This window comes from Carassius auratus, chromosome 29 (assembly GCF_003368295.1).
Source record: "Carassius auratus strain Wakin chromosome 29, ASM336829v1, whole genome shotgun sequence".
Lineage (NCBI taxonomy): Eukaryota > Metazoa > Chordata > Actinopteri > Cypriniformes > Cyprinidae > Carassius > Carassius auratus.
The window spans coordinates 16,547,508-16,573,283 of record NC_039271.1 but is presented as its reverse complement, the minus strand read 5'-3'; the positions used below and the strand labels follow the sequence as shown (position 1 = coordinate 16,573,283).

At 38.8% G+C, this 25,776-nt stretch overlaps 1 protein-coding gene across 23 annotated transcripts in view; it reads left to right on the top strand.

Annotated features, from left to right (window-relative positions):
* LOC113048230 (CUGBP Elav-like family member 2) overlaps positions 1-25,776 on the top strand; it is a 137,897-nt gene that overhangs the window by 104,266 nt on the left and 7,855 nt on the right. For 5 of the 23 annotated variants that reach the window (XM_026209890.1, XM_026209884.1, XM_026209887.1 and 2 more), the window contains 6 exons: positions 2,516-2,650; positions 10,511-10,590; positions 15,716-15,937; positions 17,566-17,629; positions 21,672-21,806; positions 23,295-23,420. In XM_026209890.1, the coding sequence (XP_026065675.1) occupies positions 2,516-2,650; positions 10,511-10,590; positions 15,716-15,937; positions 17,566-17,629; positions 21,672-21,806; positions 23,295-23,420 (762 nt within the window). The remainder of the gene's footprint in view (positions 1-2,515; positions 2,651-10,510; positions 10,591-15,715; positions 15,938-17,565; positions 17,630-21,671; positions 21,807-23,294; positions 23,421-25,776) is intronic. The other 18 variants (XM_026209902.1, XM_026209904.1, XM_026209908.1 and 15 more) reach the window with 13 other exon arrangements.

The window sequence follows — 25,776 nt, the reverse complement described above, 5'->3', positions numbered from 1 at the left end:
ATTTATTCAGATATAAACTGCTATTGTGTAGAGTAAAACTTATTAATGTTGATTGTTCTTTTGAGTCGATTCTTTTCAACCACGCTGTGAACCAATTTCAGTGTCAGACTGGTTCACAAATCGGTCTTGATGATTAATTTCCAAATTACCCAGTAACAGAATTATTACCCCAAAAATCATATCCATTGATTTTTGTAAGTCTATGGATAATAACTTATCGGTCTTACTGTATTCAATTTGCTGCATGTTATTCCAAAGAAAAAATGATGTTGTAATATTTCATCAAAATGTAATAACTTGCTCTGCCTCTAAAATGACTTATTATGGAAATAAAATGGTGTGCGAATAGCATTTCATGTATTTTCTTCAGAGTCAGATTGGGCTCTGCTGCTTGTCTGTGTATAAGAATCTGTCTCTGTCTATCTCTCTGCGTGACAGTGATGTTATAGATGTGACCCTCCATAAAACATTCTCACATAGAGGATATTACATCAGATGTTCACTGCAAGCTTAGCAATAATGCATTGATTCTGCTTATTAGTGAACACTGTAACCCATCAAACGGAGAATTCTGCTCCTGTGTGTGTGTGAGCAGTTAATCTTCTGATATGACACTGTGTGTGCGTAAAGGCGAAGCTTTTGAAACAGCACTTATCGCTGGCTCATCCTGTCGCTGTTAAATGCACAAACAATTCAAACAGCAAAATAAACAAGTGAGCTATCGATTTCCCAGAGTGCAGCGGCTTGCTTATCGGCCGCCCAGCGGTAAGAGCTGACACATTCTTCATTAAAAAAATTGGATTACAGTTGCCTCGCTCTCTTTCTCTCTCTCTCTCTCTCTCTCTCTCTCTCTCTCTCTCTCTGTCAAGCATGCACAAACACACAACTGCATATATTATTTCATTGTTTTGTGTATGTATTTTCAATATTTCCTTCTTGTTCATTCCTCTTCGAGTCATGCCAATCAATTCGGATTAGAAACAGCTGAAGGTTTACACATTATCTCATTGTCTTCAAGTTGTTGGAGTGTTATTTACTGTATGGGAACTAGGGCTTGGCGATATATCTGCATCAGAGGTTTTACAGCATCAGAGGTTTTAACGCAATTACATTTTTATATGTAGAAATGAGTTCCCATTAGGGCTGGGCGATATATCGTATGGGATGATCATGCGCATCTCGTCAGTGAAGCCAGTTCCATGTAGCTTGTCACTGATCTACGGCTCTGTCTTTTAAATGGTGCTCCATCTGAAAGCAGGTGATGGAGATTTAGTGGTAATCATGGAACTGGCTTCACTGACGAGATGCAATGCAAAAATGTAATTGCGGTCACTATGGTGTAATGTTAAAAATAAGTAATACATTAACGCTGTAAGATTAAAAATCACAGTTGGTGGATATGAAGTTTTGTTCAATTATTTATTTACTAATTTAAATGTTTTGGAATTTAGTAAAATGATGCATGATTAATCTGATTAAAACAAAGTCATATTATAAGATTTAAAGTCACAACTGGGGGATATGAAGTTACAAGTATTAATTTATTTGAAGTAATGGTAACACTTTAGTATTGGGTCCAATTCTCACTAATAATTAGTTGCTTATTAGCATGCCTATTATTAACATATTGGATGTTTATTAGTGCTTATAATGTACGTATAATGCATGACATCCATAATCCTACCCAATACCCTAAACTTGCCAACTACTTTATAAAATATTAATAAGCAACAAATTAGTGCTGTTAATTGAGGCAAACGTCATATTTAATGGTTAGTTAATAGTGAGAATTGGACCTTAAAATAAAGTGTGACCGAAGTAATTTATATGAAGTTGCAATTATTTTATTAGTTCATTTATTTAAGCATGGAAATGCATTTTTACACATATTTGCACGATTATATTGTAACGTTAAATTGAGCGTTTTATCGTCTTTTCAGAAAGCTGAATGCAAATCTAATTTGCGTATTCCATATGTTCAATGTACACCTTTGATCTATTATTGATGAAAAATAGCAATACGACTTGCCAGAAAACACTACTCATTTAGCCGAGCATCAAAAACTACATTTCCCATCTCTATGGTAGCACAATAATGATGAAATACATAAATAAAGCATCAATTACACATCTAATGCACCCTTTCCTCTTCATTTTGGTGCATTAGCGCTAATAGAGCTTCCTGACTTTATGGTGAACTGAAAAAGAGAGAAATAAAAATAAATTGTCTAACACATCCATTTTATTTCGAACATAAACGCACATCATAATTATGGCCTCCGAGCTCATAAATAGTATCTTCCCAGGAGGACTAGAAGGCAGCACATGCAGATTACGAGCAAAAGCGAGCACTCAGGTCATTGAAAGAAAAGATCAAAGAGAACCAGGCGAGAAATCTGTGGTTGTGTGCGCCTGGGCTTGATGTGCTAATGAGACATTGATCTTATGCAGGAGTAACGTCTTTTTTACCACACGTTGGTCACATTTGTTTTCTCCGCCCTTCTTCTTCTCTCAGCGGTGGAGGACAGAAAGCTGTTCATCGGCATGGTGTCAAAGAAATGCAACGAGAATGACATCCGAATCATGTTCTCTCCTTTGGGACAGATCGAGGAGTGCCGTATCTTGAGGGGACCAGATGGACTCAGCCGAGGTGAGACACATGCACATACTGTATTCGTTTTTACATTTTTAAAGGAACGTATGATGGAAAACAGGATTTTTTCTTGCGCTTTTGAAATAAGTTTGATGTTTACTCCAAAATTTTCAATGGTAAGGTGACACTAACACTGTGAGCTAACCAGGTACGAGGCAGTGAAGCATTACACTGGGTAGCCACGCCCACATAGAAACCTCATTGGTCCAATAAACCTTTCCATGTAACTAAATAGTAAAAAAAAAAAAATAAATTATATATATATATATATATGACAGCCATAAGCTCATTAACATATGACCACCCATTAATTATTAAGCAGCTTGTGCTGTCCTTACAAGCAACTGAGTGAGCTATAAATAAAATCTCTCGGCAGTTTGTAGCTATTGTACATTTTGGCGAATCTGCGGCTAATTCGTATGACTTCGTACAATCTCATTTCTCATTATGGGAGTGATATTTATGTTTGGGGTGATTTTTTTTAAATTATGTTTCTTTTGTACATTTCACATCATATGAATTCATACAAAAGTGACACCTTTTACCATTGGTTCCCAACCTGGGGTCCCGCGCTCCCCTCAGGGGGGCTCCAGAGTTCACAGGGGGGAGCGCGGGAGCGTGAGCGGATATGCTTTGAGGTGAATAAAGATGCATAAAATGTTCTACTGATAATTTTATATAAAAATATTTTTTCAAAGTTTTTAAAAAATCATAATCTAACAATGCCAATTTCAATTACAATTTTGTTATTTCAAATGTAGGCGCGTTGAGCGTGGCAAGTGCGCTCATAATGTAAGAGACGCCGACACAACCACAACAGTGCCCAACATCAAATGGCAAACATAATGCAAGCAGAACGAAACTGCTCGTTATTGTGTGGTTGACGGACCGTTTATCAGTTTGGATCAGTGCAGTGCGAGCCGATCGTGATCATGCTACGCTGCTACTACACAGCGCTAATGAGAGATCCAGTAAAGAAAGCATTTGAATTTGCCACAGAAGTAATAACATTGCTGCGAGATCTAGAGAGAAACATTAACATTTCTCCGTTATTAACGGATCAAACAGCGCGTGGAAACCAGGAAGAAACATTGTGCCATGAATGAACTATCCAGTGTCCAGATCTGCAACAATCACAATGGATTTACTGTAGTAACACTAACTGAACCATGAAAGTTTGGCAGGAATATTATGCTAACATTACGTCGGTTTTATTTTGACATGAATACAATTGCTGCCCTCAAATGTTAATCTGAAATAAAATAAACCTTGGTTTATAACTACTACAATTTCATTTTTTCCAAGAAGCTGTTTTGTTTTATATGCTCATAAGAAGAATCAATTATAGCTCCAGAATTACTCAAAGTAAAAAAAAATCACACTTTATTATGTTAGTTTTAATATTTAAAAAAATAAATCAAGGACATTTCTCTGGCATTTCTTTCTTTTTGCTGTATCAAAACCGTACCGTGACACAAGTGTATCGAACCAAACCGTGAATTTTGGTGAACCGCTACACCCCTATATATAGATATATTAGTGCTGGGAAAAGTCTGTGTTTGCATAATATATGTGTGTGAACTGTGTATAATTATTTTGTATATAAATACACGCATATGCATGTATTAATTTACATTTTTTTTGCATGTATATACATTTATACATAATTTATAATATATATATAAATATAAATAATTTATATATAAATAAATACAAATATAAATATAAACATGCATATTCGTGTATTTATATACAAAATAATTATACACAGTACACACATATTATGCAAACACAATCTTTTATTTTGGATGCGATTAATTTTTTCCCAGCACTAATATATATATATATGGGAGGGGGGGGTCACGGATTGTTAAATATGTGCATGGGGGGGCCCCAAGGAAAAAGGTTGGGAACCACTGCCTTATACAATAGTTACATTATTCTAAAAATTTGGGTTGGAACAAAAGCAGTTTGAGGTTTAGCCAATCATCACAGGACAGTAGCAAAATCAGCCTGTTTAGAGAGTGTGGAAAATGCTTCTAAAAACTATTTTATGAGGCGTTTTGATGCAAGAAACTAATTTTAAAATGGACTTGCAACAAAATGCAACAAAAGTGTAAAATACAACTCTTTATATGTTACACATTTGATATATTACTATGCTTGTGTTTTTATACTTCATTAAAGTGATATTCAAGTAAAGATCCATTGTGGATTAATATTGAGTATATTTTTAACCTGTACCTTAATTTTTTTTTTTTTTTAATTTGCACTTACAAAGAATTTTGGGGCATCTATTGTGCACTTTCTCCTTAAGCCTCAATTGTAAGTGCTAAACTGTCACCTTTTTTTTTTTTTTTAACAGACATGTGGATACAGCCATCTTTTATCACTCGTTTATCCTCCTCCTCTCATTGTACCTCTATCCTCCACTCATTCGCATTGCTCCTCAGCAGTCCGTCTTTTCTCCTGTCCTCATGAATATTTTAATTCCACAGGAGATTAACTTTATTCCCTGAGCTCATGGTTGGAGATATATTTGAAATGCTTCTATGAGAGAAACTATCACCCCCTCCCATAAAAAAAGGATTGAATGAATAAATAGATGAGCAAATGTGTACGTAAAGGAGGTTTACGGTGAAGCCCATGGACTACGATAACTTTAAAAGCACACTTGTGCTGCTATTAAAGCGGTCTATCAATCATCATTTAACTTCACTATTAATAAAATATAGATCAGGCCACATGTGAGCACAGTGCCCTGGGAGCTACCCCACTTTCTTCGAAAAACTCTCATCTTTCACTCTCTCTATCCCTCCATATCGCACGTCTCCCTCATTCATTCTCTTTTGATGACACTGACAGTTAATTGCGTTGTTTTTGACACATTTGAGGGAAATTAAATGAAAAACACCTGACGGCGATTTAACTAAATGAACATAAAATAGTTATTGGACCTGAATTTATTTTAATATGTAAAAAAAAAAACTAGCAGAGGAAATCAGTTGACTAGGACAGATATGCCATTGTGTGCTCATTATACTAAAAATAAATTGACCACAGATATCTTCAATTGACCAATCACCATCAAGTATTCCACAGGGCTGCGTAAAAATAATAATCGCTTTTCTTGGAAATTCTTTCATTCTATCTCATCGTTAACAGCTTCTTATCTCAACAGATCATAGTTTGTTCGAAGTGTGAGCGAACTGTGTAGTCGCAGGTCAGTAAAAACGAGGACTTTGAGAGTTGAAAAGGAAAGTTTTTTCCACATTTCTCTCTGTTTCTCTAGAGTTTTGCACCCTGCCAGTGGCTACAAATATCACCCTTAGAGTGTCCAAAACTGCTTTAATGATGAGGCTAAATTAACAACCCTGAAAATAAACAGACTTTCATTCGGCTTTCACTTGTGGCGATGCTCTGCTTCGCCGAGGCCTGATTTACCCACTCTGAAGACAGAAAGAGGTTGAATCAGAGTGCTAGTAAACCGAGAGATGCTAATGAGAAGAAGAGAATAAAGGTATGTTCGCTGGAGCTTGTAGACTGTGCCAGCAGATATACAGCGCAACCGCGTGGTCGTAACGCCACACTGCAATGCAGAATTAAAATGTGTAAAATGTAAATTGACATGATGCTCCTTTTTTGTCCTATCATTTAATTTGAATAAAATGCATTCAAATGCAATTAAAACATGCAGTGAATACATTTCTTTTATGTGGAGCATCTTTAAATTTCTGAATGTTAAATTTCTATTGGTATTTTTGGGGTTGGGGGTTTTATTTATTATATTAAAAGTTTTTTTTTTATGTCTATAACAAGACAATATTAAAATATAAGGTAATAATAAAATAAATAAATAACTAAACTGACTGAACATGGTTGGTTCAAATTGTGAAATGTCATGTGGTGCGACTCCAAAAAAACAAAAAATATAATTCATGATATTTGTAAAATACTGTTTACATATATATATATATATATATATATATATATATATATATATATATACATATATATATATATATATATATATATACATATATAACTAAAGCTTTCCAGAAAGTACAATTTATAGAGCATCACAGTCCCGCCCACAGCCCGAGAGAGCTTAGGTGCCGGAAGTAAATTTCCCATTCATTTCTCCCATTGACGTTTTGGAAAAATCCGTATCTAAAGAGTTTAAGAGCATGTCTGAGGATAACCCAGAGATGCTCACAAGTCTCTGAGCTAGAGTCCAAGTCAAGTCTCAAGTCTCTGAGCTAGAGTCCAAGTCAAGTCTCAAGTCTCTGAGCTAGAGTCCAAGTCAAGTCTCAAGTCTCTGAGCTAGAGTCCAAGTCAAGTCTCAAGTCTCTTTATTATATTAAGTCTCTGGTTATAATAAATGTTGCATCACGTACAGCGACCCATCCAAGCTGCTTAGAACACTGAATAGCTATATATAAGGAATTCAAAGCATGTAATATGTTATTATGGCAACTCTATCTATTAGCATACAATATCAACTTTGATTTTGGTATATAATCAGTGTAAACAGGCTATTGCAACATGACAAAATTCAGAAATGGCCTTCTGTCTGTCCTGGCTGTATAGCTGCACACCTCTTGTCTGGCTTAAGAATGAACAAAGCTACGCTGACTTATGTTATTCATACAATACCTACTCACAAATAAACATCAAAAACAAAGCCGGCTGCAATGAATTTCTGTGCAAAACAGCTTTTACTACAAACACTTCCACACAAGAACATTGTCATCACACAATAACATTTTGATAGAGAACCAAAAATATTTAAAGTAGATAAAATTAGAATAAATAAAATGGAAATGTCTACATACTATTACTACTGTAAACTTTGCAAATAGGACATCAGCCCCTTCAAGTCAATGAACAATAACAAAGTGGGCTGCAATGAATATCTGTGCAAAACGTCATGGCTCCGCTCCTACCCAATGACAGAGGCACTCAGGTTTTTTTCCACTGGAGTACTCACGTGAAGGATGCGTGCACAACTAATAACTAATATCATCACGCTATAAAGGGTTGGCCTGCGCTGGGTGCGCCCCTCCCCCTATAACTGTTCTGTCTCGCGGAGGAGCTCATTTGTGTGCATCTGTGTGAAACACGCGCTTTGAAACACGCATAGGAAAAAAGAGCGACAGAAAGAACGGCTCCCCTCCAGCCGTGACTCGGCTCCCATCGTTCATGTTTATGAGCCGTTCAAAAGAATCGGTTCGTTCGCGAACGTCACAACTCTAACAGCGAGCTCATCTGACGTTTACTAAAAATTAACATTGTTCACGAGTCCCGGAGCTCGAGTCCGAGTCGAGTCTGAAGTCTTTCGAGGACGAGTCTCAAGTCGAGTCTGAAGTCACTGTTTGTGCGACTTAAGTCGCACTCGAGTCCGAGTCTCAAACTCGAGTCCCCATCTCTGGGATAACCAGCTATGGCTGAACTCATAAGCATACAACATATCATTTTGAGTGAAAAAAACTAAGAGAAAATCCCAAAAAAGTCAAAGGTACAAGACTGTGTACATATTTTCATTTCCGAGTGAAGGAACTTCTCATCCCATAAACCACCGCGCCTCACTGAATTCGACTGAAGCCACAACCGCGAAAGAGCCTTTTGAGCGACTTCCAAATCTGATGACGGCTGCGCAACCGTTTTCCTCCAGTGAATTTTATTTTATATAGTGAATGTGCAGTTAATAGCAGTTCTTTCAGTATTAATTGTGTAAATAAATAGTGTTTTATATAGGTATTGTATATAATTTTATATTTATCATTTTGTATTTTGTCCGCGATAACGTCAGCAACATGGTGCAGTGCTTTGTAACTGACTACAATCACCGCTCAGTCGTCAACACATGTCGTTGCCATGAATTATTACACAAATGTTCAGTAAATGCATGAAGAGGTATGCCTAGGCTAAATATTGTTTTGACAGTGGCATTATAAAATGATTGATATGACTCATACCATATGAAGGCTACAGTAGCCTAGCTGAAGTGAATGAAGCTAACTAACGTTACCAACCTACCTGCAAAACTCACCAAAACTTTGTAGGTCTTGTCCCTCATGCTGGCCCTTAAAAAAAAAAACCACGAGCTGACCCTCAGACACGCTACACTCAACTAACGTTACATGACCCGATTGGAAGAGGTTTTCACCCCTTTGAACACTTTTGTTTTCCTCCTTGAAAAAAGCCATCATGGCAGCCAAGGAGATCATGATTGCACTGATAAGTCTACCGTGCAATAACGCAACACAGTTTTTATTTTTTATTTTTTTATTAATGATCTTCAGTCTTCACGGACCTTTGCGGGGCTTAACCACACAGTTACACGAGTTCCACCAATCAGATGCATCACTATTGTTCAGGGTTGTGAGTAATGAAGTATTTATCCAAGACATCGCAAATAAAAGGCATTTATCTCAAAACAAGGTTAGTGCCCTATGAACTTTTGGCGTTTATATGAGCATATACTAACGCTTAGTACATCCGTAGCTGGTTTTAAGTCTACCATGTATGGTTACGTTTTTATGGCTTATACCCCAACTGTCAATGGAGAAATTGTATTGAATTCTTACTTCCGGCACCAGCTGTGGGCGGGACTGTGATGCTCTATTTATCCAGTTTATTGAGCTGACAGGTTTGTGTGCAACACTACATTTCCCATCATTCTTTGTGAGAGCATGAGAATGTTCCAGTAGGAAAAGAGGGAAAGTAATATGAAATTCCCCATCATGTCTGTGTTATTCTGGCCAACAAAACCCGGACACAGAACACATTTTAAAATAGAGTTTCCAAATTTAAAAGGAACCATTTACGAAAAGACAGGATGCCAAGTCTTTGTTCTTCCCTCTCCTCCATTCTTTCCCTTCTATCTCAGCGTATTTGCATATGTAGACCTGTGAGAAGTAGTTAACCTATTAACTAGACTGCCCATGCATGCGCTTATGTGTCTCCTCCATATGTATAAATGTGCTGTACTGCACAGTAGAGTAGAGCTCTTCAAACCGGGCTGCGTTTTCCCCCAGCATGCCTCCATATGGCCTGTTCTTCTGGCTCCCACTTGCACCACTTCGATTCCAAGACTTCTTGTCCCAGATGCCATTGCAAGCTCTCCCGAAACACACACTCCCCTCCAGGGATTGTTCGGCTTGATTACAGTTGTTTAAAAAGAAAGAAATTGGGTGCGTTTGTACATATTTATGAAAAGACTGATTATTAATGTGTTCATGGGGATATCAATTGTACAGGTGCTTCGGCACAAAGTTAATATTAAAATAATTTTGCATAGAAATATTGTGCATATGTTTGGCCTTGCAGTTTAAATTAAGCTTATGAGATGTGCCATTATTTTGATCATGTTAACACACTCTAATAAAGGTAATAATATCATGATATCATGTTGTTAGTTATCAAATTTTTGTTGTAGTATTAAAACCAAAATTAAGAATCAAGAATCATCGAGACTCAAGAAATGTGACTGTCATTGGTATGAACAATTGCAGTTTTGGTATCACAGTAACCCTACAGGTAGAAACAATTTACCTCATACTACAGTTTCCAAGCCATCACACCAAATGAAAGTAAAGAACTGGTTCCATTGCTGACATTTTGTTGAGTGTGTATTTTGAGATGTTGAATGTTTATCTGAAGCTGAATGTTGAATGTTGATTGTTCTATTCTAGCAACTGTATAGCACTTGTTGTCTGCTGTGTTCTTTGTACGATCTTTGTTTTTTGGCTTTATAACAACCTGTCCAACCCTTTTGTCTTGTTTTGTTTCTCTCTCGTCTCTCCTCCTTCCTCTCCTCTCCTCCCTCCCATGTTCCTCCCTTCCCTCCTGCAGGATGTGCGTTTGTCACGTTTTCTACCAGGGCTATGGCACAGAATGCAATCAAAGCCATGCATCAGTCTCAAACCATGGAGGTACTGTACCCTTGTCTTCTCTCTCTCTCTCTCTCTCTCTCTCTCTCTCTGCTTTGTTCCAAAACATAGTGAGCTGCCTATGTAGGCAGCGTTTAAGGGTGCACTCCTGCTTCAAAAGTTGTTCCAAAAGATGCTTTCTTTTGATCGTTCTTATAACTTTATTCTGACCAAATTGTAATGTACACTTCGAGAAGACAATTTCATATTTCATTGTGTCAGAGTTGAAAAAAAAATCCTTCCAAGATGACATAAAATGCAGAAAGAAATTTCTATTCTAAATATAATTCATCACATAGCATCTATAAAATTAATTATTTATAATTAAAAGCAACCATTTTAATTATTTGCTTACTTTTTGTAAGCTTAGATATTATCAATACTAAAATATTATTGTCTAGTTAAAATGAACTCTTTTACCTAGTTTTTGTGGGGGTTTTTTATTTTATTTGTTCATTAGAGAGTTGTGCTGTTAGCTTAGCAACATGCTAATGTAAAACTCTATACTAAGTCAACTGCAAGTTGAGTCTGGCTCTTACATTTGATTCCGGTTCATTTCAACTTTGAACACAGAAATTGGTCGCTTTATTCAATATAAAGCTGCTAAGTTTGAAAATGAGGTAGTCACTACACTTTTGATAATGGACAATGCAGTTTTGCTAATGAAACCAGAGTATTTTTGTTTGCTTAGCATAATGCTAATGTGTCGACATTTACCATTACCATCTGCTTTGTTTTGCTTATTAGAATATGGTTGGTAGCTTATTGTTAAGGGCTTTTTAACTTGTTGTTAAAAGGATAGTTCCTCTGTTTAAAAAAAAACAGCTCATGCTGGTTAGGTAGATTTTGTGCTGGTTTAAGGTGGTCCTTAGTGGTCATGTGCTGGTCCGACCCGTTTAGGACCAGCACATGACCAGCTAAGGACCAATCTGGGCAAACCAGTATCCCATCTTTAAAATACCAAATAGCATATGCTGTATTTTATCTACAGGGTGACCTTCAGTTGCTGGTCCCCTTTGACTTCAATACTATGGAAATTACCGGATACAATACTATGAAAAAAAAGAGAAGAACTATGTAAGTTAATGGGGGGGGAAACTATCCCTTTAACAACATGCTAACATTAATTTAACTTAGGATGCTCCTAGGCAAGTAAACAGTAAAGCAGCTCACTTGATTTAAGAACAGAGCCTCTCTTGCTCTTTCTATATTCTTCTCTCTAATTTCTGTTTGAATTGGCGGCCAGTATTACTACTTTGTATAGATTCTAATACTTTCCCTATGAAGTTGAAACAAGATGAAACTTTTTTTTCAAACAGAATTTGCCCTCAGTCACTCTCTTTTCTATAGAACTTTCAACACCACATCAAGTGCTCCCTGTTATTACTGTCAGGCATTGCCAAAACCACCCCTGGCCAAACGGGTCAGACTAAGAAGGACCCCCCGCACCCGCCGCGCAACCAGTCTGCCATTAGCAGATAGGTCTCACGGTGACGATGTCACAGACGCTTTAATAACAGCCCTCGATGGGCCTTGCATTGTGATTGCCCTGTAGAATGCCGGCGTGCTGCTCTCAGAGTTTAGCAGTCCGTCTCAGTGCCTGTCAAAATGTCAAAGCTCTGACACACCAAATCAGAGGGTGCTGACAGCTGTCTAATACAGGGCCCTAACTATTTGACTGTGTGTGCGACTTTAGGTTTGTGCACGCATGTCACCACTCTCAGCAAATTCCCCAGTTTTTAACACCAACGCCCGGGTTTAAAGACCACCTTTTAACCAATCAGAAATCTCTGACACTAATGGATGTTGGAAGATGTTTTCTCTAGCCTCTGAAGGCCTGCAATTATCAATTTGTGGCTAAATTAACAAACATATCCATCCTTCGTCTAGCTGACCACGTATAATTGATACCCACCTTACCCCGTATAAGCTACATACTTTTCGCCAAGAGGAAAGTAATTACCCGGTTTAGAAAAGAGTGAGTGGTGTTGGTTTTCGGGCCATCTCTCCACCCTCCCCTCTCACCGAAGAATTTGTGGCCTTTCTGAATGTCATGACTTAATGAAAACAGAGATGACAGAGTGTGGTCATGTATTTGCTAGGTACATAGGTATAGTTGCGAGGGGCCTTGCAGCTTTAGGGTTTACTCACACTAGGCACGGTTGCCATGAACCGGGCCCGAGTACGATTGTCCCCCCTCCCCACTCCCCCTCTGGCCTGCACTCACATATAGGGTTTCAGCATTCGTGCCGGAGCACGCTTACGTCATTATGGTGCGACTGTTTCGGGATAAACAGGAAGAGCGGCGCTCTATGAACACAATGGAGTGCATCGCTCTGTTTTCTTTGTGGATAATTTTGTGTTGTTTGGTCCACAGCCCTCTCACAGCCTGTTGTTAAACAGATGTGTCGCCTTAATGGCGGGAACATTTTCACGTAATCGTGCTGCTCGTATGAGGATGTTTGCAAGATTTATTGTTTTTTTATGCGTTTTGCACCTCTGCCGTAGACCAAAGCGACCCTTTCTCTGCCATGTTGGTTTTGGAGCGTCGCAAAACCGTGATGCAAAGCGTCCTTTTCCGTGCCCCGGCACGGTTAACGCTCACACTGCATGCGAACCGCGCCCGAGTCCAACTGAACCGTGTCCTGGCCCACCTCTTCCAAGCGGGCCAGGGCCGGCCAATCGAGCCGCGCCCGGGCACGATTCGGAGCACTCACACTAGTCAAACGAACCGCGCTTTGGTGGTCAAACGCACTCGGGCACGGTTCAAACTGGCTAGTGTGAGTACACCCTTAGTGTAGTCTGCATTGGTTTGCAATAGTCTCCCTGGACATTCATCTCGTTTGATATGTCTGTCTCTTTTTATCTCTGTGATTGTGTTGCTGTGTTTTTGTGGTGTGTGTGTATGTGTGTCTCTCCACAGATGCACGCTTGTTTCACCTGTATATTTTATGGGAGTGTGTGCATAGCAGCCCAGGTCATGTACTGTATATCTCTCTTAAATATGAAAAAGAACACACACATATATGTATAGTGTTGTACGATTAACATAAAAGCAAAATATTAAAATAAATCATAAAACAAGAGCCCAAGGGATCAAATAAAACATTTTATTTGTAATTTTTTTAGGGTGTAAATGTGAACTGGGCATGCTTTTGTAAGATTAACTACGGTCAAGAGTTACCGGTTTTAACAATGTTAACTTAAACTAACATTTTAGCTTCATTTTACTACTTTTCACATTAGCCGAAGCCTGTGGGGAGTATTTTTGTGTAGGAGAGGAAGACTGAGACAGAGCCAGTGAGTAATGAGATTTTTTAGGTCTCTAGAGATGTTCAAACGGCGATGGCACCACTCGATTGACAGCTTGAGTTAAATCTCATTTTTTTCCACCCCTTACAAGTTTTATTTTTACCTCCCCTCTGTCTGAGAGCAGAAATAAGAAAATCAGCTCTCCGAGTGGAAGGAACACTGCAGAACGCTCCGGGTGGATGTAAAGCGCTCCACCTCCAAGAAACTCTCAAATGTTCTCTTTTGCACACACACACACAAACGCGTACATACACACACACACCCTAGCATTCTAGAGGGTCTGTGATCTTTAGTCTTTTTTTTTTTTTTGTCAGACTGTGGTTTGCAGTTCAGAGAGAGCACAATAAAAAGCGGTAGAGTGATTTATCAGAGTGAATCAGCACCTGTAAGGTAGAGACAAGAGACAGAGACGTAGAATAATTGCCTTGAAGCACTCGTCTCAATCTTTGGTCCTCTTGTGGCTCCATATGGCTGCCCTGCGTTAGCTGCTGTTGCCTGAGGAACAGCTTTGATTTTAACACATGTAATGGTGTTGCTGAATGTTCTTAACTGAACACCATTTACAAAGTCTGTTTTCTGTAATGTAAGCTTATGTGTTTGCGTCAGAGAAGGCCTGTGTGATGATTTAAATATTCATCTTTTCCTCACACAAAGCAAAGTCTTTAGAAGACCTTGAATATAGCAAGTGATTTGTGTGGACTTAACGTTTAAATCTTGAGTGAATCTCATGCCCAGGTCAGATTTAATCCCAAACTAAGAAAGAATGAAGAAATTATGTTTTGCTTAAATAAAAGGAAAGCTGTTTTGAATCATGAAAAAAGGGAGAGCTAATTAAGCACATTCCTTAGCATAGTTCTTATTGCCAAAATGAGAAAATTGCATTATTGTACAAAAAAAAAAAAAAATAATAAAAAAAAAAAAAATAGATATTTCAATTAAGTATTTTGTTGTTGTAGTGTCTTCAATCTATGCAAATTTCCTTACAGTAAATGCCTATTATATTAATTGGAATCTGATTAGAATCAGGATTGAGAATAATATCAGTATATATATTTAAAATTGTAAAATATAGATTGTCTTTATGCAGATTTCAATAAACAGTTCTAATCTAGTTGTTAGAATCTAATGAGAATCACTACTGACAATAAAGGGAATTACAAAATAAAAATAGGCAAAAAAAAAAAAAGAGAAAGAAAGATTTATTTTGAATGAATGGAGTAAAACGTACATTTTGGAATCTTTTAATACTAGAGATTTTTGTATGAGACATTCTACTCAGCTTTTGTGAAAGAACAAAGAACTGTTTTCGAGGAACGTAATGGTGAGTAGATCATGAGGAAATGTTACATTTTGCTTGAATAACCCATTCAAGAACTAACACACCGCTTGCTATGCACACACACCCTTCTCTCATTATATTCTGACCCCCAGGTCTTTAGTTAAATGGGCATCACAGGTCAGCCTCGTGATGTTTAGATTTGTTTGCTTTCGTCGGGGAGCGAGATAGAAAGCGCGAGAGATCAGCAGAAATGCGGCAGGTCTGCAGGCTCGCTCTCTCAGACGGATGATGAAATAGTTTTATAAAGCAGGAAATCGCTTTCCTGGGAAATAAAATCAGCAGCACAGCACAGAACTCTCATTTCACCAAGAACTCCCGTCGCTCCAGCGGTTGTGTGTGTGTTTGTGTGCCATTATCGGTTTATGCAGTACCACTGCACATGATCATTGCTCTTCTAGATATTTAGCGTGCCCTCTTTTTTTTTTACCCCTCTTCCTTTTCCACTTTCCTTCTCTCTCTTACAATCTGTCCACACAGGGCTGCTCCTCCCCCATGGTGGTGAAGTTTGCCGACACGCAGAAGGATAAGGAACAGCGGCGGCTGCAGCAGCAGTTGGCGCAGCAGATGCAGCAGTTGAACAGCGCGTCTGCCTGGGGCAGCCTGACCGGCCTGACTGGCCTCACCCCACAGTATCTGGCAGTAAGAGGACACACCCACGCAGCCACGCCAACCAGCAGCACAGCCAACGCAGCCGTCGCAGTCAGTCACTGTCTCCGCCCACCTGCCCCGCCCCGCCCCTCACCTCTCTTGATCTCTCTGAGCCAGTCTTAACCCTTTCCAAATCTCTCATCTGTTGAACGTCGAGCATGCCTTGATCGAAACCAGTCCCCATACTCAATTGTGAAGGGTGGTGCTGCCATTTAGAAGCTGTTAGGGCAGTGGTTTGTGACATTTTTTAAATCTATAGTCAAAAGAATAATAAGCCATGATCCCAAACCAGCCAACGCTGAGATCAATCACCACAATTCATCCCGTGGCATGATGCATTGCAAAGAATGTAGGCCTAATCAAATAAAAATTTAACAAATTATATAAATTATAATTATATAAATAATACATATACAAATTTATATAGGAATGTATACTAGGCTTTAAGAATCATGGTAGGTCTGTCTTAAAAGGTTTATGCAATATTATTTTACATCTTTTTCTCTATAGAGAAAATGAAAGAGATTTTTACTTCCAGAATTGGGCTTGGGTTTTGTTGTGTAATTGGATTGGGTTGAGGACAATGCACGAATTCCCTGTTTCACTCATGCCCGTATTCATCCTCCTAAATATAAAGAGGATATAACATGGTGGTGACATTTACTTGCGTTTATTCCATAAGAACAGTGGGTGAGGATTTAAAGGACCATGCAAGAGCATTGGGACAGGGCCATCTTTCCCATCATTCCGCTTCTCCTTTTTCTGCCTTTTTACACTTGCCTGTCATTTTGAGGTTACGTTTAGCTTTTAAGCTGTCTGAGGGGTCTAACTCAATGTCATCTTAATCCTCTAGAGTCATTTAGAGTCTGCTTTCCTCTTCCCTTTCATGTGCAGAAACTGCCCAGGACAGCAACACACTGCCAGCAGAACTGACGAGTGACTCTTAGCATGACAGTTTTCACTGGCACCGATGTATGAGGCTAATACATTGAAGTGGTCCTCAAGTCTTTTATGATTTTGTACCTCTGAATATTTTTACATGGTTTTTACTCTCAGCACTATGTTTTATGTTAATCGGGAATTATTGTTTTAAGAGACCACAGAGTCCACAGCTGGCATTATTTCTTGACTAAAATATATTAATTGATTTAGGTTGATAACATTTCTAACATAGTATTTTAATCTTAAAATAATAATAATAATAATAATAAACTAAACCTCAAACTGAGTTTTTGTCCTAACCAGCTGGATCGCAATAATTTGCCATGCCATAAGCAATTTTGTTGTGCTAAGAAGTCCTATTAACACTGCACATATGTTGTGTATTAGAAATCAAATATTTTTTAATTGGCTTAAGTTATTTTTTTGTTGTTATTAATGCATTTATTACAAATACATATTTTGTTTAATGCAAAACTAGAGCGGGCTCAATTCAAATACTTGAGGAACACCAGTTGCTAAAAAACTTGAAATAACAGATAGGGGCTTTTGTGTTGCTTTACTGTTGACAGACTTTCTCACTCCAGACAACATGAAACATGAAAACAAACCACAATGTTTCATTCATATTTAGCTAACACTAGCTCCTTCAAACATTATCCTTAAATATCCATCATCATAAGCCAATACATAATAGTGATTACACATTAATGGTCTATTTCTCTCTCTTTTTCTCACAGTTGCTCCAACAAGCGACCTCCTCCAGTAACCTAGGAGCGTTCAGTGGTATTCAACAAATGGCAGGTGAGATACTGAACTCAGTTCTGTGTTAACCCAACTAGCCCCATTGTAACGCCGCAACTAAACGTCCATTACACCTACTAAACCATTCAAACCAGCTCTGGATTGCATTAAAAAACAAACAAAAACAAAAAAACAGTTTGACACCTCAACCCTGAGCAGATACAGGATCAGCAGAGGTTCGGCTGAGCTAAACATTCTCATCCTTCCTCAGAATTTATATTCAACATGCTGCAGAGTTCTTGGCTTTATACAATGTGCAGCACACCTGGACACAATGTAATGTTTGTAAGTGTGTGTGTGTGTGTGTGTGTGTGTGTGAGAGAATGTCAGACTTTGATGATGAACTAAGGCTTGATTGATCACATAAAAGCCATTCTTTCCACGCCTGTTCTGATGTGCATCAAACCTTTTTTTCTCTTGGAGGAGAAGTTTGTCTCATCATCAAATCACATTTCTTTGCCTGAGCTCTGGGAGGCTTATGGGAGACCAAATCATGATGATATGCCCCATCAACCCTCAGATGTTCTCATCTTTTACATTTTCACTTTAGCAGTTCTCAGAGAAGAAGAAAAATGAAAGTACCCTTATCCAGGCCACTTATCACAGTTTGTTTATGCCATGAATACTGTCAAATTCACCAGAAACCCGCAGAGAATTCAGCAACACAAGATGGTTTCTTCGTCGAAGCAACATGATATGTTATTCTATCTTCACGCTGACTTGGTTTAGCACTCTGGAAAATGATTAGTGTTTTACAACATCTGCCAATGAGCTCCTGCTTGCTCCGGGTGTTAGACAGGTGCATGTTGTTCTCTCTTTGACAGTTTTTATGCCTCTGACATTATGCTAGATGCAACAAAAAATTTAAGTCCCTCTTAAATTAAACTTTTTTGCATTTTCAATGTTTTTTCGCTGTCTTGTGCGTTACATTCCCAGTGTGTGTCTCTGTTCTTGTCAGGTCTTAATTGTGGTCTGTTTATCAAGCTGCCAGGCCTTCAAGGAAAGTGAAATATTTATAGCACACACGCTAGCCTAATTTCAGCTGCTAAGGATGAAAGAAAAAGAACGTATTAGCATCCAGAATGGCTTACAGTGTGTGTAGGATGAGCGCCTTTATCTCCTAAAGCTTCCCTCCCATACAACAGTTTTGCACACCAGAGAGTAGCTTCCTCATTAATAAAGGCTCTTGTGGAGAGGGTGAGCAGGACTGTGGTGTTTTTGTTTACCATTATGAAGAGCTCTGGAAGCTCTCGTTTAAGTTTAGTGGTACATCTGCGACAGCCTCTCAGCGAGAATGAAGTTCACATCGAGCCAAACCAGCAGCAGCTGCCACCACACAATTAAAGAGCGGGAAATTCCCACATTACCATAACAATTGAATTTTCTGGACCTCATTTTTTTTAAAGCAATATATTCTCCCAAAACAGATTAGTTTAGACATCTAATCAAACTGGTTTACTTGAGGAAATGAATGGGAACTGGTCAAGCATGATGGACAAATTGGTTTTTATATTTATTTTTATTATACACACAGATTATATACAGCTATGTGTCTGTGCTGGATTAAAGATAACATTCAATCAGAATTTAAAATTCTGTCATTTGCTCATTTGTCGTTCCAAACCTTTTTGGCTTATTTCTTTTGTGGAACAGAAAGGACGATATTTTCAAAAAAATTTCCAAGCTGCACTTTTGCATATGATGAAATTTGTTAAGTACTTGTTATACATTGAAGATATGGCACATAAAGACTTTTCACCAGGTTCATTCAATGACATTTGACTGTGTTGACGCTAAACTTGGCACGACACATCTTGATTCGCCACATTCGAATTTACCTCAGCACAAATGAGCCAAACTCAACCAAAACATCTAAGTATACAGTAGTCATAGCCATGGCCTAGTGGTTGACGTACACCCGAGTCCAACCCTTCTCCTGGATTACCACTATCCTGCAGAATTTAGCTCTAGTCCTAATAAAACACACCTGAACCAACTAATCAAGGTCTTCAGGATTACTAGAAACTTTGAGGTAAGTTTGTTGGGGGAGGCAGTAGCTAAACTCTGCAGGACATTCCTGGCATACAGACATGTCGATCTGTGAAGAGATGCAGGTTTAAATCCGATCTGCCTCATCCCTCATCAATCCCACTATACTTTTTTTGTTCTACTGTCTGTTGATGTGGAACAACGGCCAAAAATTTAAATGTAAAAAGTTCAAAGTAGACCATTGCATAAACCCAAGCCAGAAACCTGCTCAATATGACCAGATAAACATATCAGTCTGTTTGAGACACTGCTTGAAGTGCAAATCGACAGGAGCTCTCAAACTCAACAGGATTTGAAGGCTTTTCTCGGCTGAATTGTGAAATCTTTGGGCCTCTCCATCTGTCGCCTGGCAACGGTCTATGATTGGCAGACGATATATACAGCTGACATCTGCTGTGTCTGTGCTGTGGGTGGAGTTACGAGCCATAAGGAGCTCCATTACACACGATGAACATTCAGTGAGAGCCAGCATCACCTCTTTCCTGACACCTCTCTCTCCGCTCAGTACGCTTAGAGTGTGAACATACTGCATGGATGGATCTCTCTCTCTCTCTCACACACACCACACACACACACACCACACACACACACACACACACACAAACTAGCAGAAGTGCCCTTCTCAACCACAGAACTCACATTGTGCCAAATACTCAATGCCCATTTTTTGACACTTGTGTGCCAAAAACTCAAACTGGTTCCTTTTCCGCTTCATTCAGAAGCACAAAGGTGGTCACAAAGCCCTCAATTTCAGAGTCCATTTCTGTCGTAACCTCCCTCTTTGACCTCCCGAGATTGCACTTTCTCATCCAATGAAGCTTTTTCTAGCTTCTTTTATATTAAATGCTATTCAAAGTTGAAGTCTTGAACCATGAAGTCAGAGATTACTTATTTTTTTCCTCTTTTTATTTTCTTCTTGTTCTTTTTACCGTTGAATATCGGTTTCCTTCGGAAAAGCTACATTACGGAAGTGGACTGTGACTTGAGAGCCATTTCATACTGCCTTTAAACCTGCTGTTCAAAATCTGGAACACATTATGAAATCATCTCTGCTCTTATGTCTTGACCTGGGCTTTGTTTTGCAATTAGAGGTAGATTTCCTGTCTCTAATCACCTTCTGTGATGTGCTAATTAGACTCTTAATGGACTTCTTTTGCTTGCTCAGAGGATCGGGAGGGCAAACAACCGTGGCATCCCCAGAGCACTGTCTGACCAATCCAAATTACACACTACTGCTGTCTAAAGGGAGAAGGCTGGAAGAAACAGAAATTTAGTTTTTTTTCCAGATGGCTTTGGATTGTGTGCTTCAGCCTTTGCTTTCAGTCTCAGTTGACAAACACTGATGTGTACTTGTCGCCTTTCAGGTTGTCACTTGTCCGTGAAGTCCATAATACTTTTTACTTTTCAAATGGGTGCTTACAGTCTTCTCTTATTGCACACTTTCATCGAGCCAACACTTGGGATGACTACCAGACCATCATGGGGCATTGGTCACCAAATTGTGGACTCGTAGGAGGGTGGCAGTTGGGACAGGACCTATAATCCTTCAACAATCCAAATACTGTAATTCTGAAGTCTGATCTGTGTCTTGTGCGTGCATTTTATTTGTATTTTTTTTTTCTGTGTGTGTGCGTACTCCCTCATAGTATACAGTATATACATTTGACATGTATATACGACACATGCTGTGCATTTTCCTGTTGTACCACTTCCAATCTCTGTCTTTTTTGGCTGTGAGCCACTTCCCGCAGCGTGTTGGCATCATGGCCACTGCATGTAGCCTTGCCCCAAACACGCTGATCTAGAGTCACCTTTGGAGTACTAAGGCTCACAAGTATCGGATCTTCTGTACGAAATGCCTCCACACACAACTCTACAAACTCTTGCACATAAAGACCTGCTCATGTAGAGCATTCTGTAGCACATATGGTTCCTTTAGTTTAATATGCACAAAACACACACATGCACACGCTGACACTTTCTCTTTCTTCAGGTATGAATGCTCTGCAGTTGCAGAATCTGGCCACTCTAGCAGCAGCAGCGGCTGCAGCACAGAGCTCAGCCAGCCCGTCCACCGCTAGCGCCCTGACCTCCAGCACAGGGTCCCTGGGAGCCCTGGCCAGCCCAGGTAACCAGAGGCTGTCCCATCATCACTATCCTCTTCGAGATCGGTATCATTTCCACCATAGCGTCGTTGTCCCTTCATTTGTTGTAGTCGAGTTCACCATTTCGTGTTTGTGTGTGTGTGTGTGTGTGTGTGTGTGTGTGTGTGAGTAGTTCCTTGGTACAGTCCATCATGGTTCACGTACATCATCATCTTCATCTTCATCATCATCATCTTGTTTGGGAGAGTGTGTCCATATGTGTGGAGTTGAGCTGTTGTGCTCCTTGGCTTTAACAGTGCTCCATCCGTTTTGGAAAAGATGAAATGTGAAACCAGGAGACACTTATAAGTGTGACACATGGTTCTGTGATGCACGCTTTGAAACTCGAAAAATTTCTTTCAAACTTGCATAAATGAAGCAGAGGAAAAGCTTGTATATGCTTCAGAGTTCTTTTGTTGCAAGAGATGTTTTGTTTGTATCTTATTGCTCTTTTTTGAAAACATTGCCGTCGTTATCATCTTCATGATTGCAATCAACTTTATTGTTGTTGATGTCTCTATCTTGTCTTTTTTTTCCTGTAATTGTAAAAGATTCAATGTACAAGTACAATGCATGCTTATATCTATCTATCTGACCATCCATCCATCTTATCCAATTTATTAGGACTGCACCATATAGGCAGAAAAAACAAACAACAAAAACATTAAAATAGAATGATTCTTTCTTTTAATCATACAAATCTCTGTAGTAAAGTAAATTACAAATGCTACTGCTAATTAAAATAAACAATACAAATAAAAATGCATTAAAATAATTTATAATCAATGCATGATTTTCCACACTTCCCAGAATGAAGAATCACATTTATTTTCATTTGCATGTACCAGTATGTAACAATACACCGTAATAAACAGGATATTTACTTATTACATAACCAGATAATTTAATTAAGGAGTTTAATACATTTAATAAAACTGAATCACAAGTTTTGATTTGATTCACTGTGCTCTTTGGCTTTAACAGTGCTCCATTCATAGTCACCACTGATAAGCTACGCTTAATATAATGTTAAGACTGTCATTTTGCTTTGCAATAATTTGTATCATGAAAAGTGCTATACAAATAAACGTAAATTGAATTGAATGAAACTTATTCATAGACATGAACTTACAGGACAAAATAGAGTTACAGGGCAGGAATTTCAAAATCAGTCTAATGATTCTCTATTTAGAAATCAAATCAATTGCGCTTTAAAATCATCGCGATATTTACAACATTGCTTAACGTGACATTGTCATCAAAGTCGCCCAACCCTATCATCAAATCAGTGAATCAATCTTCCATTCATGCATCCTTCCCTCTGTGTGCCTCCACCGAAGCTTTTATAGATGTATCTTTAACCATTTCGATATCATCTGTGAATGTATGTGTGCGTTTATCTACATCTATCTTTTTCTCTCTTCCATTCTCCACCTGTCTCTCCTCCCTGCTCTGTCTGTCTTTCCCCACAGCAGGTTCCACGGCTAACTCCGGTGTGGGTGCGATGGGTTCCCTGGGTTCTCTTGGAACACTGCAGGGTTTGGCCGGGGCCACCGTTGGCCTCAATAACATAAATGCACTAGCAGGTAGCGTCAACAGTGAGTACTACCGTCCATTGGCCTCTCCATCCCAATCCATTCAACATCACCTCATACCAGCCGCCCACTGCTCATAGAGATGCCAGCTAAAAAAATTGTTTTTAATCGATTCACTCTAAACTCTCTAAACTTACACCAGCTAAAGCAAGGGCATCTCTCTGGGCTTATGCGAGAGTTTGTTGGGTGAACTTCTCACATTGAGTTCTGCTGATATATTGAAATTGTGTGTGTGTGCTAGTGTGCGTGTGTGTGTGTGTGTGTGAGTGTGTGAAAGGCCTCATTATTGAATCAGATCAGATCAAACCCATTTGCTAAGTCAGAACAATAGTAGCCCATCACTTGTAGTTGTGAGTGTGTTTGCACCAATCAGATACATCTCTCCAACCATTCAGACATGCTAACACACCGCTAAACCATTGCTCTGGGTGTTTCTATAGACGTGCACTTGTTTTGTCGCTATTGTGTGTGTGTGTGTGTGTGTTGTGTATATGTGTCTGTTTTACTTGGGGTTTGAATGATTTTAGTCTACGTAGACTAGGTTCTCAAATCTCAATTCCAGTCCTCTTGACGCCCCACTCTCAGACGTTTGTTCTATTCGACTATAAGTGCCCTGCGAAGTGGAGATCACAAGATATTCCGCCGTGATTCAAAAATGGATGTTCTACAGAAGACAAAAGTCATGCAGATGTAGAAGTGCAAGAGTAAATGATGACAGAATAGAGGTTTTTAAGGGATAGTTTAGCCAAAATAAGGAGATTTTGTCACTGTTTAATCATCCTCGTGTCATTCTAAACCCATATGAGACTTGTTTGCAACACAAATGTATTTTTAATGAAACTTGAGAGATTTCTTTCTTTTTATTTTTATAATTCAAGTCTTTTGAAGAATATTTTGTCTTTTATTCACAAATAAACATTCAAATATGACTGTCACGTTAAATCAGTAAAAACAGTAGCTCGGCCATATTTGTTTGACAGGCAAAACCAAACCTCAACTTTAAAAGCTTCCTTTTACCATATGGATGTCTTTTGTGATCTGTTTATGAGTTGTGGTGGAATGGACTTTCGGTGGAAAGTTAATTTGTGATTTGGCAATAAACAAAAGTCTAATGAGTTTGAAACGACAACCCCTTCGGGTTAATGGTTTTCTTCTCTGTCTGTTATGATCTACACCACGAGCTGGTAAACAGATGTTTTGCATTATAGCTGTTATTTTTAGCACAACTGGAACTCTGTATTGACAAATCCAGCATTCAAAACCAGAACTGCTCATTTTATAATAGAACGTACCTAATGGGCGTTGTGGAATGTAATTAGTATGAATAGGCGAGCTAAAGATCACCGTGGCCTGTCATGTGTATATGTCAGCACGCCGACAAAATCTCTATCTCCAGCAGTGACCTTTCAGCCAGGTTTCTAGTTTTATAAATCAAGCTCTCTCTAACAAAACGCCTACAATTTAAATTCATTCAAATGACTCTCTCACACACACACACACACACTCTCCCAGTGCTCATTTAAGAGGCTGTATAGTGTAATTGAATATAAAAGGTCAGTATTGTAATTATTGCTGGATAAATGAGGGAGCTGGCCGTCCGAGGACTTCGCTCATCATTTATTGTTTCCAGGCCGTCAAGCCAAAAGGCCAGTCAGTAAATACTCATGAATCAGTCTTTATGAACACACACAGACTAAGACATAAAAAAAATATTGTGTACACAGTACGTGAACACAACTGCTTCTAAGGTAGAATGATTTGACGTGTTGTTTTACATTATGAATATCAAATAAATGCCTTTGAAACCAAAGGAGACTTTTTCTAAACCTTTCAAACCTTAATCTTAACAACCTCAGACCCTTGAACTTTAATTTTTGTGTGTGTTCATATCTATTCCCATAGACTGGAGTTAAAGGGGTTACTCACTGAAGCACATCTGCTTTAGCAATCAAGGGATCTGTCATTAATGGATCCAAGGATACATTTGTATTTGATTCAAATACAGCCAAGTTATTTTTAATATAGCCAGGATTGCTGACACGAATAATGAGACAATTAGATGTAGATGTGTGAGGTTAAAACGGTGATTGGTCAGATGTTTCAGTGTGTCTGAGGGTCCCCGTGGTGGTCGTTTCATGCTGCTATTGTGACATTAGTCTGCATGCGAAGGCCGCGCTCCTCATTTGCATACACCGGTCAATATATTATGTGTCTTTTCTATCTTGTGTTTGTGTGTATATGTGTGTGAGTGGGTGCTGTTTTATGATGTAATGTCCAGCGTGACGTTCGTGGTTCTGCTGTTTCGATGAGTGTTACGTTCGCTGTCTTTTCTGTCTGCGTGTGTCATTGGGTTTTATGT